This window comes from Chionomys nivalis, chromosome 7 (genome assembly GCF_950005125.1).
Source record: "Chionomys nivalis chromosome 7, mChiNiv1.1, whole genome shotgun sequence".
Taxonomy (NCBI): Eukaryota; Metazoa; Chordata; class Mammalia; order Rodentia; family Cricetidae; genus Chionomys; species Chionomys nivalis.
In genome coordinates this window covers 27,230,457-27,248,769 of record NC_080092.1, presented here as the reverse complement: position 1 = coordinate 27,248,769, position 18,313 = coordinate 27,230,457, and the positions used below count along the sequence as shown (strand labels likewise).

General features: G+C 44.0%; 1 protein-coding gene across 2 annotated transcripts in view; it reads right to left on the bottom strand.

The window, feature by feature from the left end:
* Positions 1-18,313, bottom strand: part of Rnf145 (ring finger protein 145) — a 46,795-nt gene that overhangs the window by 2,288 nt on the left and 26,194 nt on the right. For both annotated transcript variants that reach the window (XM_057775751.1, XM_057775750.1), the window contains exons 5-10: positions 13,162-13,397; positions 10,025-10,200; positions 8,040-8,180; positions 5,650-5,832; positions 3,232-3,379; positions 1,398-1,754 (exon numbers count right to left, since the gene is read on the bottom strand). In XM_057775751.1, the coding sequence (XP_057631734.1) occupies positions 1,398-1,754; positions 3,232-3,379; positions 5,650-5,832; positions 8,040-8,180; positions 10,025-10,200; positions 13,162-13,397 (1,241 nt within the window). The remainder of the gene's footprint in view (positions 1-1,397; positions 1,755-3,231; positions 3,380-5,649; positions 5,833-8,039; positions 8,181-10,024; positions 10,201-13,161; positions 13,398-18,313) is intronic.

The window sequence follows — 18,313 nt, the reverse complement described above, 5'->3', positions numbered from 1 at the left end:
CTTTAGGGACGGAGGGCCTGACAGGAATTTAAAATCTGAGGATTTCTTTTTCAGGTACTGTTTAATATCCTTAAACAAGGAAGTGTGAACACCCCAGAATTCCTTGCCAAGAGTTGGTAACACCCAGGAGTCAACTTTGAAGCAGGGAGCCGGGAAGCTAAGCAACTTAACTCTCGTGTTCCATGTGTGAGCGGCAGGTAGTTCCAGCACCTCAAAAAAAGTGGTGACAATAAGGGACACAAAAAGAGGACTCTTGGACCCCAACACAGGAGATTTAGACACTGGCTGCCGAAGCCGACTGTGCCAACTTATTTTTTCTGTGCTTTGCTCTGAGGATAATGAGGCTAAAAAAGACATGGAGTCCACTTCAGAAACAAAGAGAATATTGGGCCATGACCAGACTCAGGACCACACCCCTCAGTGCATCAGATGCTGGCAAGGAAACAAAAAGATGTTCTCGGTACACTTTTAAAAAGTGGAAGCTTTATGTTACTATGAGAAAAATTTCTACCATTGGTAGTTTTATACACACACACACACAAACACACACACACACACACACCTACAGCACAGCATCTGAACTACAAGGAGCTCTGGAGGAAAATCATTACTTCACACACAGCGACACTATCTATAGCTGTCTGCCACCAGCCTACACGCCCAGTGATGTTACATGGAGCCTGGTTGCAGCTGTTGCCAGGTAATTTTGTCCACACCTCCAGCTTAATTCTAAATGATGCTACTCAGTCCTCCCACAGGAGGACCAAACTCTAGGCTTTATAAATTTCTAAGATGACTTAAAATTATCTTTCATTTGTACTAGAGGGCAACCACCATCTTGACATGAGGCCGTCTGTCTATCCATCCTCAACAGTACTCTTATATTCTGCCTCTACCAATGCTCCAAACCCCACAGGACTGGAATGCTCTGAGAGAACAGCATTCACCCTTCAGCAGCTTTAAGTCCAGACACTGCCCCCCAACCCCACAGAAGATACAAGGAAAAGTCAAAATTTTGGCACACCACTTTTCAGAAGTTGCTGACTCCTGGTTGCTAGGATATATTTAACCATACATATATGTGAACACTGTGTCTCTGTATTCAGTAGTAAATATAAAATACACTTAACCTGTTTCTCCTTTATTTATGGGTGAGCAATAATATTGAAAACAGTAATAATTAGAACTTGGAAGACTATATTAAAACTGAATTTAGAAGTAAAATGGATATATTTTATCAGGTCTTTAATAATCTAATCTATGAACCCCATTATTTTTTCCAAATCCAGAAGTTAATTGTGTCTGGACATTTTCGTTGAAACCGGTTCATGCTGTAGTTAGTCCCCAAGGGCCACCCCACCTGATCCACCCAAACAGACTGCCCCTGAGCTGGTCACCTGGTAACAGATGGCACAGATATCATTGTGCTTCTCCAGCTGCTCTTTCGTAGCGATGGGGAGAGACTTAATCTTGTTCACAGCATCCCTGCGGAGTAGGAAGCTCTTCCACCCCAGCTGGGCACGCAGCCACACGTTGTAATAGGAATGGATGAAGATGATCATGGAGCCCATCACGGTCCACTCTCCAAAGATGGTCTCTGAGACGCCGTAGGCCACTACACAAAGGGCCACAAGAAACTCTAGCAGGCGGTAAGTGCCGTTCACATAGTAGATGACGTCGTCCATGTTTTCCACCGGCTCTTTGCGGAATTCCTCAACCATAAATAAGACATAAATAAAAAGTGTTCCCAGAACCTGGAAAAAATGTATGTATATTATTAGAATTCATCATAAGAAAACATTTCCCCGTAAGTCTAAAGAAATAACACACTCTTGGTTCTTTTAGGGTACCATATTTAAAATCTCAAGCATACCCAGGGAAGACTGAAATATAAAAATATGCTCTAAAGAGCCAAAGGTGATGCACGTGGGTGACGGTGGCCAGCTACTGAGAAGGCAGACACCACAGTCAGAGCGGCATTCAAGAAGTAACCAGTGTCCTCAGGGTCACCCACGCCCATCAGTTCTCCGCTGACCTTTCTCAGCCCTCTGCTCCTCTGCTCTCCACAACAGGTCTGAGAGCATCACTTCCTGGACCACGTTTCCTTTAGCTGCTTACTGAAAAGGCAGCAGTGTCCTCCAAAGTCACAATAAGCTTGCCGTGTCTGGACAATGCTGTTCACATGTATGAACATATGTATTCATGTGTGTGATACATATGTTAGCTGTGAATGTTTATAGTATATATCATACGTGTACAAACATGAGTTGTATAGATATATATTATAAGGGTATTTTTGAGTAGACATATACTTTGAAAATCCCACCCTAAACAAGCTCCAAGGTATTTTAGTGTTACAGTTTCTTATCAATTTAAGGATTATAAGACAACTCTGAATTGTATCATTTTGCAAAGATAAACTGAAAGGCTTAAATTGTTTGTTGTTTTTTTTTAAATATACTTTTGTCAAGATGGCACCAAAAACAAAGGAGGCTGCCAATCCCTCCCAAAGCCAAAAGGAGGGCCCTGAAGGCCAAGAAAGTAGACAGTGATGGAAGGCAACCCCAACGCCCTCACAAAGAACTCGCCCAGGAGAAATTAGCTTGAACACTATGCCACCATCAAGTTCTCCTGACCACCTAGTCAGTCATGAAGAAGACGGGAGGCAAACATGGTGGGTGCACTTGTATTCCTGTAGATGACAAGGACAACAGGCACCAGAGCAAACCGGCTGTGGAAAAACTCCATGACACCGATGTGGCCAAAGTCACAGTCAGCCTGTTTGGACTGGACTGAGAGAAGGCCTGTGTTTGACTGGCTCATGATTATGATGATTTGGATACTGCCAACAAAATTGGGATCACCTAAATTCGGTCCAGATGGCTAATGCTAAATATAATCTTATTTTCACCATGAAAAAAAAAGCAAATTACCACAAATGGAAAACCACATGGTCTAGGTAACATGCACGAAAGCAGTGTCTTCATGACATGTAAGCATCATGCTTCTCATCATAAAGGAATTTCTGCCCCCTCCCAAAAAGACCCCTGAGATATTGAGATGCTCCTATCTAGCATTTTCATAACCAGCTGTGCTCACGTAAATGCGAAACGCTCTAGTAAAGAGTGCAAAGGGACAGCCAGCTGAACCCACGCATCGTGAAGGAGTCTGACTCCTCTGCTGGGAAGGACTGTGAGCAACCAGGCAGTGCGGAGTCAATCTGAGGCTCACCTGGAGAGAGGTCAGAATGCTGCTGGAGATGATGATGAGAAGCCAAAAGTCCATGTGGAAGAACTGGCAAATCATGTAGGCCATGTACGCTGGGAATACGAGGAGGAACAAGCAGAGGCTCACAGCACGGAAGTGTTTCCACAAGCTCCTGGACAGACACAAGAGTCTCTTAGCATCAAGGCGGTCACTATTCGCTTCCTCCCCAGAGCAGTGAGGCAAGGTGGCCGCTCCTTAGCTCTGCAGGCACCTCGGCGAGTGACGGTTTTCTCACAACTTTTCCCATTCACTGTAGCTACTGGGGTTCCCTTACTACCGTGGACCCTGGGGATATGTGGGTGGGAGGCCCAGACCCTTAGGCAAGGCTCCCCCGCTAAGTTTCCTTTGGATTTGGTTCTGATAGAGGAAGAAACAAGCGGGAGACTGGATCCGCATCTTGAAGGGATGAAGAACCACACCTGCTAATTAGCTCTTATTGAAGTGCAATTTGGGGTTTTTCTGTCTTTTACAAACTTTCTATAGTATTCTAGCATTTCCACTAATATGCAAAGTTAATAAATGTAATCTTAAAAAGACACTCAAAAAAACAACAAAATAGTGACTGTAGCTAGGTCAGAGCACCCCAATTTTTAGTCCCATGCAATATCCTTTCAACTGAGCCTACCCTTAAATATCCGACATGCTTTATGGAGAAACCTTGAACTCCAAGATCAAATCTCCAGTAGCTGTAACTGACAACTATCACTAGGATTAACTGAGACACAGCTGAGAACGCGAGCACCAGCAAAATGACTTTTGCAGCCACAGTGCCTTTTAAAAGAATTTTACAAAATGTTTGCCCATGGAGATGATGGAGCACTTGAGCGAAGCTGACAAACTGTAATTAAAATGCTAATTTCAATTATTTTATAAATCTGCTCTCACAATTCTACTTCCCAAGAGACTGCTCTCTCCAAGCAATAATTCAAACGTAGTTCCAGAATCAAGCATCAAAACGTGGATGGAAAGAATAGTGACTCTGAGTTTAACCAGTCTTTTATGGAATTCCTTTGCAAGAACTACAAACCATAATAGTATCATTAGTTTTGTACGTTTGTTTTAATTAAAGTTCCAAACATTCTAAGCAAGCCCTCTGCCACTAAGCTAATATTCCCAGTATGCAAGATAGTATCTTTAAAGAAAGAATGATTTGGGTTTTAGGTCTTTAATGCGTTCTATGGCTGCAGCCATGGCTTTAACAGCTCAGTTGTTAAGAGTGTTCGGCTAACATCTATGGAAAAGTGTGCTGGACCACATGTCTATAATCTCAGCAGCAGAAGTGGAGGCAAGAGGGCCCTGGGGACTAGACAGCCAGGCAGTCTAGCCAATCAGTGAGCTCCAGGATTAGTAAGAGAGCCTGACCCAACATTGACCTCTGTCATTCGCTCTCTGTCTTCTCTATGCGAGAAGAGACTCTGATTCGACATCAACCTCTGGTCTCTACACAAGTGAATGCATACCTGCATATACTCCACATAAGAACAAACAATAATTTTAAAAAATAAAAATAAACATAATTTAAAATTGTTCTTAATACTAGATGTACACAGATCCAACTACTAATTTCATTTAGTCCCATATGGCATCAAAAACCTCCATTAGGCCATCCCTCCATGTGTTGCAACTTCTTTTTTGTTGTTTTTTTTTTTTTTTTTTTGGATTTTCGAGACAGGGTTTCTCCGTAGCTTTTGGTTCCTGTCCTGGAACTAGCTATTGTAGACCAGGCTGGACTCGAACTCACAGAGATCCGCCTGCCTCTGCCTCCCGAGTGCTGGGATTAAAGGCGTGCGCCACAACTGCCCGGCGTGTTGCAACTTCTTAAAAGACCATCAAAGAAGGTTGCAATTCTGTAGGTACCTATGTTTATAAACCTTATCCTTTCTTCTTCACTTGCATTTCCCCCTAATACTTCGTCTCTTTTAACTATCATTACACAGGATAAAATGGTACCTTATCTCATACACTTACAGGGCACTCTTACACACAGGCTGGGGATAGAACACTGACCGTGTAAGTTTGAGAACTAGAGTTCTGTTTCCCAGGGAGGCAGCTGCCTAATCACAGCGCTCATGAGATGGAAACCAGATTCCCCACGGCAAGCTGGCTGACTAGACAAACTCAGTCATCAAATCTCATGTATAAATCAGGGGTACAAGAATCTACAAAAACACCCAGAACCCATCTCTGGCCTCGACATGTACATATACACACACATGAATGACATACAAAGACACAGAGTCAAAAACTTCCCATCAGGGAGTAAACAGCCAAGGGAACAGCACATTTCCAGCCACCTCCCTCTCTAAAACTCCCTTCAACCTACAGGCAGTATGTGGGAAAAGATACAGCAACAGGATCAAAGAGGATGAGGGTGCTCCTTACTTGTCTCTGGAAGCTCCCAGCGCCAAAACAATGGGATCCGCAATCTCTAGCATGGACTGCAGGATGGAGGCAACGACGATGAAGAGGATGATGCTGAGCAGGAACGCACGGTGGACCACCTGAAGTTCTATGAGGCCGGTCTGCACTGCCAGGATCAGCAGAGTGACTCCTTCTGTCATCCCCCTGACAGGCAGACAGTGCACAAGTCAGTTCATGTTCCAAAGGCCATGGAGTTCCAAGAAGGCACTCCAAAGGCTTTGACTGCTGACTCCAGTTTTACAGCTACGCTGACATTTCAGGCTAAAACCTATCTGTATGCAAAGTGACTGCGTCCCATGACATACTCATATACACAGATCCTTACATGTTCAAAAGCATGCAGTGAGTTTACCATACACCAAAAGAAAGAAAAAAGAAGCTTCTCAAATGAACAATTCCTACGCAGACTGCCACTGAGAAAGAGCCTTCTGCTACCAAGACAGCCAATGGAGCATGCAGACTCACAGCGTCATCTATACACAGATCATCTCTCCTCTCTCTCTCTCTCTCTCTCTCTCTCTCTCTCTCTCTCTCTCTCTCTCTCTCTCTCTCTCTCTCTCACACACACACACACACACACACGTGCGCGCAAGCTAAATATAAAAGTATTTATTTAAAAAACATACTTGCTTCTTGGAAAAGAAAATATCCTTTTTAAAAAGATAAGAAGTAGGTGGGCAGTAGTGGCGCACGCCTTTAACCTCAGCACTCAGGAAGCAGAGGCAGGCGGATCTCTGTGAGTTCGAGGCCAGTCTGGTCTATAAGAGCTAGTTCCAGGACAGGCTCCAAAGCTACACAGAGAAACCCTGTCTTGAAAAACAAAAAACAAAGATAAGAAGCACTAAACAGCATAAACAAAGACAAATCTTTTTGTAATTAATTTCCATATGGAAATATATATTTGGGGATATATATATCCCCAAAAAGTCTCATGACTTTATAATATTCTATTGGTTTGGTTCATGAAAACAAAACAAAAAAGCCTCAGATGAGAAATAATAGGCATCATTTAAAACTATGTTAGAAAATATTTCAAAGTGTGAGGATACTGCATAGTACACTGGAATGTGTGGGACGGGGAACACGCCAATTCTGACAATATCCACAGATAAAATATTAATGGAGAAAACTTGCTAATAAATCAATCAATTGAGTACTGGAGTATATTGAACAAACCTGCCAACTCAACAATCCTCCTGGTAATAACTGACTTTGCAGATGGGCTACCTGTGCTAGGAGAGAATAGCGAAGTGGGGCACGCTCTCTAACACCACAGAAGCCCCAGCGGGGCAATGACCTGCTGTCTTCAACAAGAAAACACAGCAGGCGCCTTTAATCCCAGCACTCGGGAGGCAGAGGCAGGCGGATCTCTGTGAGTTCGAGACCAGCCTGGTCTACAAGAGCTAGTTCCAGGACAGGCTCCAAAGCCACAGAGAAACCCTGTCTCAAAAAACCAAAAAAAAAAAAAAAAAAAGAAAGAAAAGAAAACACAGCAGGGAAATAAGAACATCAGGAATCTAAATATCATATCAAGCAAGCTTAAAAAATGGATCAGTCCTTTAATCCCAGCACTTGGGAGGCAGAGGCAGGCGGATCTCTGAGTTCGAGACCAGCCTGGTCTACAAGAGCTAGTTCCAGGACAGGCTCCAAAACCACAGAGAAACCCTGTCTCGAAAAACCAAAAAAAAAGGATCAGTCAAAAAAAAAAAAAAGGATCAGTCAAGTGCAACAAAGGTCTTATTCAGATATTAACTGAGCAAAGTATTAAAAAAAATCAGTAGAGGAATCTGAGTAACTGGTGATATCAAAGGTTCTTATAGTAGGAATGGTGATTTGATCCTAGTTATACCTCTGTGAAGACATTTACAGATGGGGCTAAAAAGATGGCTCAATGGTTAGGAACACTGTCTGTTCTTCTAGAGGATCTGGGCTCAGTTCCCAGGACCTACAGGGCAGCTCACAGCTGTCTATTATTCCAGTTCTAGAGAATCAGATACCCTCTTCTGCTCTTTCAGACATTACACGGTACATGCATGCATGCAGGCAAAACATACACACACACAATAGAAATATGATTTTAACAGGGCACACGCTTCAAATGGGAAAAAGCAAGCTTTCTGATATCTCAAAATCTAGAAAATCCAATGAAATATCCAATATTCATCAGAATATACATGTAATTAAAGTACATTCTTCATATTGAAATTTAGTTGTTTTTCACAGTTCTTCAATCTCAATATTGCAACCAGCTAGTCAAGACAAAGAATCCTAAAAACTCCATTTTCTCTAAAACTCATCAAAGACATCCATAAAGACCACATCAGTACTCAGACTGTACATGACCAGTTTACCTATTCATGGCAGGATCGTTCATGAAGGCGCGATATCCCTGAAGGTAGAACTTGCAGAGTGTCAGAACACCCAAGGCGACAAAGGACACCGTGAAGACCAAGCCCAGAAGGGAGTAGGGTGTGCTGCAGCACTCCGCGATGCTGGAAAACGAAAGGTGGGCAGCTGAGTTCTCAATCTGCAGTAAGAACATCTTAAGCCTTTGAGTCGCCAGCAATCACCCAGGACCCAATCTGAGGCGGCGCCACCCATCATTCCATAGAGAAGCTAGGTTTTCATTTTGCTCTTTTATTTATTGGGACAGGGTCTCGCTCTGTAGACCAGGCTGGCCTCAAACTCACAGAGATCCGCCTGCTTTGCCTACGAGTCTGAGATTAAAGGAGTGTACCATCACCCCGGGCCACCATAAGCAATTTAAGCCACTTTACCACCTGCTGTTCTAAACAGCAACGAATACCCAGCATACAGTAACACATCTCAGCAAGGTCCTTAATTTTTTTTTAACTTTATTTAATTTTCCATACAAGTGTTCTGCGTGTACACCTGTGTGCCGGAAGAGGGCATCAGATCCCACTGTAGATGGTCATGAGCCACCATGTGGGTGCTGAGAATTGAACTCAGGACCTCTGGAAGGGTAGCCAGTGCTCTTAACCACTGAGCTATCTCTCCAGCCCAGGTCCTTACTTTTTATTATCTATCACCATCAAATGCAGAAATTCCAAAGAGTTTAAACCTTGCTCGTGCCTCCAGAACCATGTAATTCAGATGATGGTAATTATTCCACAGTAACCTGTGCTACATGCATGTTGTTATGGCAACTGTTAGCTGTTCAAAAGCTAAGAATGTACCTACTGATCACATGGGTACTTGTCAGCACTCCCCCCACGTGACCAGTCATTAGCAAGGACCTCCTCACTACCCAGGAGGTCCCCAAGTTCAGCAGTATTAACCACACTGCCATTGCCTCAAATTTTAATTTTGTTTGGTTATATAAAATAATTTAATTTTAAACAACTACTTTACAAGCATACCCAGATATGGACAGAGAGAACTGAGCATTTCCAATACAGTCTCAGTGGAAATGACAAATGTGGACCCAACATAGGCTCACAATAGACACTACAGTGGCTAAGGGCGCAAAATGACACACAGGACCTAAAACAAAAGAGAAACCCTAATGTAGGGCCAGAGAGACAGTTCAGTGAATGAGCTTTTGCTGTACACACACAAGGACCCAAGTTCGGATCCCAGCACCCACCTAAAACGCTGTGTGGCTTTGTGCACTGAGGGGAGGGGGCAGGAGGATGATTACTAGGTCTTGCTAGCAACTAGCCTGGCTCTAAGTTCAGCAAGAGACCCTGTCTCGAGGTAATAAGGCAGGGACTAATGGGTCCGGACACCCAGCACCCTCCTCTGCACCTACACACCGACACACATGTGTACACCCCCCCATTCCCCCACAAACAACCTTAAATCCTGAGAACCAAGTGTTTGAATCCTTTGGGGCTGAACAGAGAAGTGCTAGGATACATCCATTTACCAATTATTTTACTATCTCAGCACAGAAGCAAAACATGGATATGAGGATATGGTCCAACCACAGAACAGCCCAGAGATAGGGCTTGAGCAGCAGCTGTGCCTCTTGTCACCAGGAAGACTTCCGGAATCTCCCCGCTGTAAATAGGAAATGGTGTTAAAGGTCCCTGTCTCTCAAGGTTGCTGGAAAGGTAAAGGGGAAGGGAGGAGCTTAGCAGTGGCAGGTCTGAGAGGCTCAACATGACCACCATTTTAGTAACATGTTCACAAATCCCTCACTGAACCCTGGTCCCCACGGCAGCCAAACACACCACCACAAGTCAGTCCACATAGTCCTTCACTGCCAGACAGGGCCCCCACAGCTGAAGAGCTATCATGATTAAATACAATCCTGTGATACTGCAAAGCGGGACGTCCCAGATCCAAGTTCTCTCTTCCGAGAGTGAATTACCTCGTCAGGAAAAGGAAGAGAAGCCTCTCTCGGGATGCGGGCTGATCTCGGGTGCTGAAGTAGGAGTAGATCTGAAGAGCGAATAAAACAAGCCAGAAGACCATGAAAAGCACGGGGACGACCAGCTGGTTCCACAGGGACATTCCCAAGGCCAGGAGGCCGTACACCTCCACTACCTGAAGAGAGAGACAAAGCTGCCTTAGAGCTCAAGTACTTCAAGATTAGCCAGCTCCTCTCTCTGCAGGATTGCTCCCACTAAACTTTGTCAAAGGCAGATGGATACATAGTAAGCAGGACGGTTTCGCATGTCTGAATTTCCCACTCCTATTCACACGGGCTGGCAATGGTATACTGCCCCAGTAGTTCAGAGAGAAGGTCGGATTCACAGCACAATGACCTCCATGGTGGTTTTGAAGACACCTGTTTGACATTCATGTCTAATCAAGACAATCAGAATAAACATGAAAACCATACTGATTAAGGAAATGGGGGGTGGGATGGGGCTGGAGAGATGGCTCCAAGGTTAAAAGCACTGGCTGCTCTTCCAGAGGAGCCGGGTTCAATTCCTCGAACTCTGTGTAACTCCAGTTCTGAGGATCTGACACCCTCTTCTGGTCTCCAAGGGCACGGCACAAACAGGTGGTGCACAACACACACACACACACACACAGGCAAACACTCATCAAATAAAATTATTGGGATTTCAAGACAGGGTTTCTTTGTGTAGCCTTGGTTGTCCTGGAACCAGTTCTGTAGGTCAAACTGGCCTCAAACTCATAGAGACCCACCGGCCTCTGCCTCCTGGGTGCTAGGTTTAATAAAGGCCTGTGCCACCACCACCCAGAAATAAAAAACTTATAAAAAAGAAATTGCTTAGTGATTCCTCATGACTGCCACATTTGCAACAGAGTACGTCATCTCCATTGTCCTCCTCACGAGGAGCGAAGAGAACTGGTCAGCATGCCTTCCCCACAGACAAACGATTCCTCCTGCTCCTCCCACGTGTTCATCAAGCAACATTCTCAATTTATTTGGTGTGCCAAATGCATTACCTCCAGGAAAAGGGTACACCTTCAAAAGCTACTAACCTCAGAACCCACAGTTCCTCAGTTTGTAAACATCTCTCATAAACCTCGCTAACATGAATTATTAATATTGAATAAATTATTGATTATTAAATCTGAGATGATACACATAACCCAGCTTCTAGAACTCCTAAATCAGGCACCAGACCCAGGTAAGTAAGTAGAATTCTGATAGGTGGCCTACAAATCCTTAACCCAGCAGCCAAAGGAATCTCTCCATGTCTCAATAAAATAAAGAGCTTGAGGTATAATATTAAAATACACTCATTTGTGCTTTTTTTTTTCAGATTTTTTTTCTCAAAAATTTATGTGGATGTGTGTGAGCTTGCATAAAGTATTTGTGTACAATGTACATGCATGTCCCCTCGGAGACCACAGGAGGGCATCAGATTCCCTGAGCCACCATGAGGGTGCTGGATCAGGACCCAGGTCTTTCGCTCTGCTAACCACAGAGTTAGTGCTCCAGTTTCACATTGTGAGTTTTCTAAATTTAAATTTCTCATCAGTAAAACAAATGCTTTTCCTACAACCTAGGTCAAAATTAATTTCTATTTTTCCCATTTAGAAAATATATGGTGGTGTATACCTTTAATCCTTTAAACTGGGGAGGCAGAGGCAGGTGGATATCTGTGAGTTCAAGGCTAGTCTTACCTACAGAGCAAGTTCCAGTATAGCCAAGGCTACACACACACACACACACACACACACACACACAAAATCTATCTTAAAAAACCAATACAAACCAACCAAACAACAAACAAAAAACAGAAAAGAAAGATAGGATTTAAGCAAACTCTTTAACTAGCTGTCATGGTCAAAAGTAGACAGTAGGCTGCCTCTTTTCCATTCAAGAACAGAACACCTGGACATTTTCCATTTCTTGCTTATGTAATTCTCAAGTCATAACCTGTAATTTATGTTCACCCCTCTTACCCTAGTGACTTGAGAACCACACAGCAACCAGTGGGGTGAACCATGACATTGAGAAAGAGACCCTGTCTTATGGCCATTAAATATTTGATGTACATAAATGTTTATAAAATGGCCACCATCTATTATATGTTAAACTTGCTCCATGCCACAGTGATCTAAAGATAAAAATGCAGGTCTTGAGCTGAACTCGCCCTTCTCATGCTGAATACAAACACAACCTCCCACATGAGAGAGTTTTACACTGTGTGCAAATCTCTCTTTGAAAGTTCTACTTCTGGGAGGCCATCCAGGTTAATCATGGTGCATGAGGAAAGAGAGTAGAATGAAGCTAAGGTCCAGGGCGTAGGGACGAGTACTCAAAGACCTGCTGGCAGAGCACAGAAGAACACCTCTCCAGAGGGGTAGATACCGGGCCCATCTGACGGTTTCTGCATGAGACAGTCCTGCACACAGCAAGAGGTGGAAGAGAAAGCACACCAACACTGCTCATTCCTAACGCTGCTCGTCAGTTACATCAAACAGAAGCCCTCCTCTTCTAATGTCAAATCTGGGACTCACCAGTCCCAGAGCACAGCTAAGGAAGAGGAGAAAGACAACTACAAGCAGTTCGTTCCGTGTGTCGGCCTCCAGCACTACTTCTAAATGAGACCCAGCACACTGCAATCCCAACCCACTTAGCTTCCCAGTTTGAAAAGGTCAGGTAAACAAAAGGAAGAAACTGTATACAAAGAAGGAAAATCAAGGACTGCCTGCCAAGTATTTGATTTTTCTTATTTTCGTCATCTTTGGTATAACAGTTACAACTTAATATATATCACTCAGAGCCCATCTGAATCTCACAGCTACCCTATGAAGTGAACATAGTGTTACAATGCCAAGGTCATTTAGGTATCCAAGAGCAGCCTTGGGGTGTGAACTCAAACACTCTGCACCCAGAGTTGCTCCTTTCCTGCCCTCTCCACAGAAGAACTTCTAGGGCAAACTGGATGCTCCTAACAGGGCTGAGAAGAGGGGCTTCTTCTAAGCTGTGAGGAAGTGTGACCATGACCAGAGCTTACATGAAAATGAACTATTCTTCATACAGAAACATACCAACCTGCAGGTGCCCAGCACTCTTACCTGAACTAACTCCCTGTACGCAGACTTAGCGAGGTTATATGGTACTAAAAGATTAGATCCTAGAAAATACAGGACTTCCAATCCTGTAAAAATCATAGCGAATTTGTTGATGATGACGATGGTCTCCAGAGGGACGAGGCAGAGGCGTGCCAGCAGAGGGAGCATGTGCGCCGAAAAGAGCCAGATCTGCTTCGTTTTCATGACACAGGAGCATAGGGTACACACCACTAGCTGACCTGAAAAGGGGACAGATGGCATTAACCCTGGGCATTCGGATCCACAGAGAGAGACAGATGATGATGAAGGCGCTGTAAGGCCAGCCTTGCTGTCTAGCTTGATGACCAAGTTGGAGGGACCATCATGGTAGAACGAGAACACCCAGAGAGAACCGCCCTATGACATCAATGTGTCCATGGACCCCCCCTCCAATCTCTCTCTCTCCCTGCCCCACAGACCTCTCTCTCTCTCTCCCTCCCTCCCCAGCCACAGAGAGAGAGAGAGAGAGAGAGAGAGAGAGAGAGAGAGAGAGAGAATAAAAAAAAATTAAGAGTAGTTTTTGAAGAAGTCTAAAGACCCTTGAAAAATACTTTTGTGGTTGTTTTTGTTTTTCAAACACGTTTCTCTGTGTGTAGCCTTGGCTGTCCTGGAACTCAGAACTGCAGAACAGGCCTTCAGACTAGCCTTGAACTCAGAGATCCACCCACCTCAGCCTCCTGAATGTTGGGATTGAGGGTATGGGCCACCATAGCCCAGTTCTTGAACAGTATTTTAAATCAGATTCTAATTTCATCTGGATATAATCACATATTTGAACATCCTGTGAGTTTTGAGTACTTATTTCCTAAGGCAAATTTTGGGGGAAAAAAAAAAAAGAAAGAAACCAACTTTCTATAGTTCTTGGTAACATCTGTGATGGCTTGAGCAACAGAGGAAAACTTTTTTTCTTTTGGTTATTTGAAACAGGGTTCTTCTGCATAGCCCCAGCTGGCCTTGAACTCAGAGATCACCTACCTCTGCCTCTTGAGTGCTGAGATTAAAGGGGTGTGCCACCACCACAAAGAAAAAGGATTCTTAAACGTCTATTTCAAAGTCACAATAATTCAGTCACTGCTTTTCATGCTGCTTCTTTTTCAAAGAAGTATTCTGCACTATACACAAAGCCGGAGATGAAGGCTGCTTGCCCATCACCGGACTGTGCCAAGACACCATCTGTTCTGAGGCTCCTAATCTCTAACTGAACCACATAAGCCTCCCAGTGACTCAATCCTGAGAATGAAGGCTGAAAAGTCTGCACCGATTGTCCTCAGAGAGGGCTGAAGTTTACCTCAATCGGGACAGAGAGAAGTGCAGAGACACAGGGTGAGGATTTGGGGTCTCTTCTGCTCCCAGCCACACACATAAAGTCAATGTGAAGCCCACTGTGTGACAGCTGTTCGCGTCACTCCTTCATTGCCCATGCACATTTATTTTGTACATGAATAGATACCAATATTTGGGAGGTTCTGTTTTAAAAATATTATTATAGTTTATTATTTATGTGTAATGCATGTGTCTGAATGTGAACATACATGTGTGTGCCTGAGAAGGCCAGAAAAGGGAGTCAGAACCCCTACAACTGGAGCTGCACCTAAAAGACAATAGTAAACAGCAAGATGTGGGTGCTGGGAATCGAACCTGGGTCCTCTGCAAGAGCAGCAGGTGCTCTTAACCACTGAACCATCACCTCTCCCGACCCTGATTATACAACACTATTTTATATAATGATCAGTGTACAAATTATTTTGCAATCAACCTTCTCCATCTCGTACACTATTAGCACTAGTCTACACTGCTGCAGTTTTTGTTATTATCTGTGAGGTACATTATGCTGAATTTAACAAGACATTAGCAGTTAGCCTTTTCTCAAAATCATATAATCATACAGTACTTGCATGAACAAGCATACACACATTTGTGATAACCTTGCACTTTTATGATATAATGAGCAACTTAAAATTGGCCATGTTTCCTAATATTTGCTTAGGTCATATCCTCAAGGTGAATCAGACAATCTCACTGTCACCCAGGCTGGCCTCCATTTCCCCAGCTGCTCTAGGACTGTGGGTGTACGCTAGAAGCCTGGTAGAGGTAAAACATCAGGGACTTTGACAGACACCTTCAGATAAACCTTTAGAACCAAGCCTTCCTCCAAAAAGATGGATGATGCATCTGAGCAACACGCGAAGAGAGATAATAAGGGAAACAGCCAACAAAACATCTCATATAGGAAGAACACAGAACAAAAATTAAAATACAAAACATGTTATAGAGACAGAGCTGATAAATCAGTGAGTAAAAAAAAAAACAAAAGCAAGGATGAGGAGATACAGGCAGGAAAGGAGAACATCAGCAGAGAAGCTGGAAGTCAGCAGGCAGAGCCCACAGCAGGGAAGGGAAGGAGGGGCAGCAGGAACTGAGAGAGGATACAGGAGGAAGTTCCTCCTCATCATAAAATTAGCTTATCTGATGGTGGAGATACAGGGTTTCCTTTACTAAAACATGAAGTCACAAAGTGAAAGCAGAAAAACAAAGACTGGGGGGAAGTGCTTTGGTGGCAGCGAAGAGACAGCTTCACCATTTGTCTTCAGGGTGCTCAGCTTTGTGAAGCCTCCATCTCCCTGGTCAGCATGATGCACACTCCCCCTGACCCCCAGCTCTGAAGTTCCCCTATGTCCAGGCCAGCATGGGCAGAGCCCTGGAGATACTTCTCCTATCTTCTCTGAGAGATCCTGACTCAAAATGCATTTTCTCTTTGAGACTATATACCCTGCTTCTGTGAGGAAGTCACAGTGGGAACCCCCTGCAGCTCCAGGGATGAACTGTTTGCTCTGTGAGATGCCTACTCAGATGGGTAAGGTTGAGTAGAGCAAAATCACCTTGTACTGAACTCTATAGATTCTGGGCTCCACAATTAGAAATAACTCCAGGAAGGTTGCAGCCTCCATGAAATGTCACATTTAAAAGGACATTTTCTTTTTTCTTTTTTTTTTTTTGAGACAGGGTTTCTCCATAGCATTTTGGTTCCTGTCCTGGAACTACCTCTTGTAGACCAGGCTGGCCTCGAACTCACAGAGATCCGCCTGCACTCACAGAGATCTGCCTGTGATTTGTTTTTCTTTAACAGCACACCACTACTGCTTTTGTGTTTATCTGTTAGTTCTTTTTATCCGTGCTGGGAATGGAGTTCTGCCACAGAGCTAAATCTCCAACCCAAAAGCTTATTATTACTGAAACAGGAGTGGGAATTTACTTTAAAACCAATGTGAGAAGAAAAATACTCTTTAATATCATGATATCATTTTATTCCCTTATCAACCAGATCTTAGTTAAGCTACCAATACTAAGACTATAAGGCAGCCAAGGCAGCCTGGATCAGACTACAGTCTGCTTCAAATAACCAAACAAACGAAACAGAAAAAGGAAGAAGAGGAGAAGAGTAAAAGATGGGGTAAGAAGATGAGAAAGTCGGGTAAGGAGGGGGTGATAAGGAAGGGGGCAGCACTTCTGAGGCCTCCCCTCCTTTGCTAAGACAGATAACCTAGGATTGGCAGAGCAAGAAGAATGATGGTGACTTCTCCTTCCCCATTGCCGCAGCAGGCTGGTGGGGGAAGTGGGTCAATTCCTGCTTGGCTGAACTCATGATGTTGTGTTTTGGTGCCCTTTGGACTGGACAAGCCAAACTGGTCTTTCTCCTAGGGGCAAATATGTGTGCCTCAAAGATGGCCCCCATCTCTTGGAGCCCCCTCAAGTACCCCTGCTGCCTGATAAAGACGAGCCACCGGTCACTTTCAACATTGAGAATCTCAAGTTCAAGAAAAAATCGTGTACAGGTTTTCGACACCCTTTCCTAGGCTTCATTCTTCCTTCACATTTCAGAAGACGCAGGGAAGTCCTGCAAGGAATTTGCACTCCAGGCTCAAAAGCTAACAGGCCCACCCATATCCCTGGACGTCACATCAGAAGGAGGAGAAAAGTTACCTACAGAGCTCCTCTCCAGAACTTTTCCAAAAGGAGTCTTTTTTCCTAGGAGTCTCATTTCAAAAAGCAAAGGAGGTAAAACCAAGCAACAGTGCACTTTATAAAACCAAATATACCAAGTCTTCTCAGCATGTAAGGGAGATTAAAAGGCATTTTATACCCTTTTGCACAAAGTAAAACTTGAGTGTGTGTTCTGCACATGCTACACATTATAATGTGGAAGAGTGGCATTTCAAGTGTGACAGCCACATGTGGCTGAGTTCTGGACAACACAGCTCTCATCTGTACGGTCTCGACCAGTCCCCAGACACAGGATTCCTCCTGATCCACCAGAGTCTTCTTTGTATAAAGGTCTGGGCGATCATCTCAGAAGTCCTCGCAGTTGATTCCTAAGTCTTCTCTGTAGGAAGGTCTGGGCGAGCATTTCAGATGTGAGCTGCTTTCAAAGGACATTTTCCTTCTCTTTAAGGCTGTCTCTGGAGGCGGACCTAGGGAAGGTCCCTTCCTGTCTGGGGTCTCCAGCCTGGCGGGGCAGGTGGCTCACTTTGTATTGTATCTATTTGCTTTTAAGCCAGTACTTTCTATTTTTAACATTGTGCTTCAATCAAGTACAGGACTTATTTCTGACCATAGGATGCTCACTTTCAATAGCCTTAAGTAAATCTGAGACATTACCTAACTCATTTAGCCTTTCAAAGTAATGACTAACTGTTTAAAAATTAATCTTCCTAGATATTTAAAAACCCTTTAAGAACCACAAGTCTCTGAACTATTTTTGATATGATTATAAACACAAAAAGAAAGGCTACGGGATTCTCAGGACCCACATCACAGAAGGAGAAACCAACCCTGCAAGCTGTCCCCTAATGTTCACACACACACCGAGGCATGAAAGCACAACACACATGTGTGCACGGGCGTGCAACAGATGTAGAAAGGAAGGGGGTGAAGGGAGGAAGGAAAGGGAAGGGAGGGAGGGTTCGAGGAAGGCAGGGGGAGGAAGGAAGAAAGTGAAAGAAAGGGAGGGGAAAGACAGGAAGGGTCGGGAAGATAAGAAGGGAGGAGGTGGGAGGAAGGAGGTGGGAAGAAGAAGGGAAGTGTGTGTGTAGGCTGAGAGAGGAAAGGTGGGCAGAGA